We start from the raw sequence: 964 nt of genomic DNA, 5'->3' as shown, positions 1-964 counted from the left end.
GTTTGGGCAGCGCGCGACCTACCTTGATGCAGTACGGCGTCGGCAGGACCGCGAGGCGCTGGCGCAGCTGCGCACCGGGTCGCATTGGGGCGCGGAAGAGACCGGCCGCTGGACGCGGCGCCCCCGAGAACAGCGAGTCTGCCCCCACTGCCACGACGGCATTGAAGATGCCCCCCACATGCTGCTCACCTGCCCCCTTTACGCCCCGCTGCGCCTCAACTTTCCTGACCTGTTTGCTGAGCCCCATCCTCCCCACCGCTTCCTCCGCCAGAAACCGTGCCGCCTCGCCGCCTTTGCTGCCGCCTGTCACCAGCGCTGGCAGACCGCCACCGCTGCGCTGCGCAGAGATCTCTTGATGCCCCTTGATCACGTGTGCCCCCTGCCCAAGGTCTGCTCACGCGGCCTATCATAGCGGGGTGACTGTAACACAGAGATGCACAGAGATTCCTCCTTGCTCTACCAAAGTCTGTGCTGCAAGCTTGTTCTTGCTGAAATCAGACTGTAAGCCCACACAAGCAAGGCCGCCGCCGGTCTTCCGGCGGTACCGCTGTCTGCAGAGCTCAAACCTGCCGTAATCTTGCATGTCGCGCAGGCCACGTGCTTCAGAGCCGTCCAGTAGCTCATACATGGCTTTTTAAAGCCTCGCTGACACAAACAGCGGCCAAAGCGCCACCCCGGCGCCCTCCCCGCCGCCCGCGACTAGCTATTGCTAGACGTCCCCTGATTGATTTGGGGTCGATTGGAAGCGGGATGGAGGCGTTCCGAGAGCAAATTGCACCCCCCCCCCCCCCCATAAGGGGCCAGGACAGCCGGACAGCTGGACAGCAGGACAGCTGGCGTCCTGTTGTGGCTTGGCACACCTCACCCACCCATGGGCATAACCCACGGGGCCTGCCTCCATTCCCACACTATTCCCTTCTCTCCCTCCCCGCCTTCGCTCCCCCTGCAGTCATGGCCCGCCAGG

The 964-nt window shown here is 64.0% G+C and overlaps 1 protein-coding gene across 1 annotated transcript in view; it reads left to right on the top strand.

Moving 5' to 3' along the window:
- Positions 1–433: 433 nt before the first annotated feature.
- The window catches only part of CHLNCDRAFT_143867 (expressed protein), a gene marked incomplete at both ends in the record, with an annotated part of 2,810 nt that continues 2,279 nt past the window's right edge, over positions 434–964 (top strand). Inside the window, one exon of the mRNA XM_005849323.1 lies at positions 434–464. Coding sequence (XP_005849385.1) covers positions 434–464 — 31 coding nt within the window. The remainder of the gene's footprint in view (positions 465–964) is intronic.

This window comes from Chlorella variabilis (genome assembly GCF_000147415.1).
Source record: "Chlorella variabilis unplaced genomic scaffold CHLNCscaffold_6, whole genome shotgun sequence".
NCBI lineage: Eukaryota > Viridiplantae > Chlorophyta > Trebouxiophyceae > Chlorellales > Chlorellaceae > Chlorella > Chlorella variabilis.
Note: the sequence above shows the minus strand (reverse complement) of the source record. Positions and strands in the feature narration are given on the sequence as shown.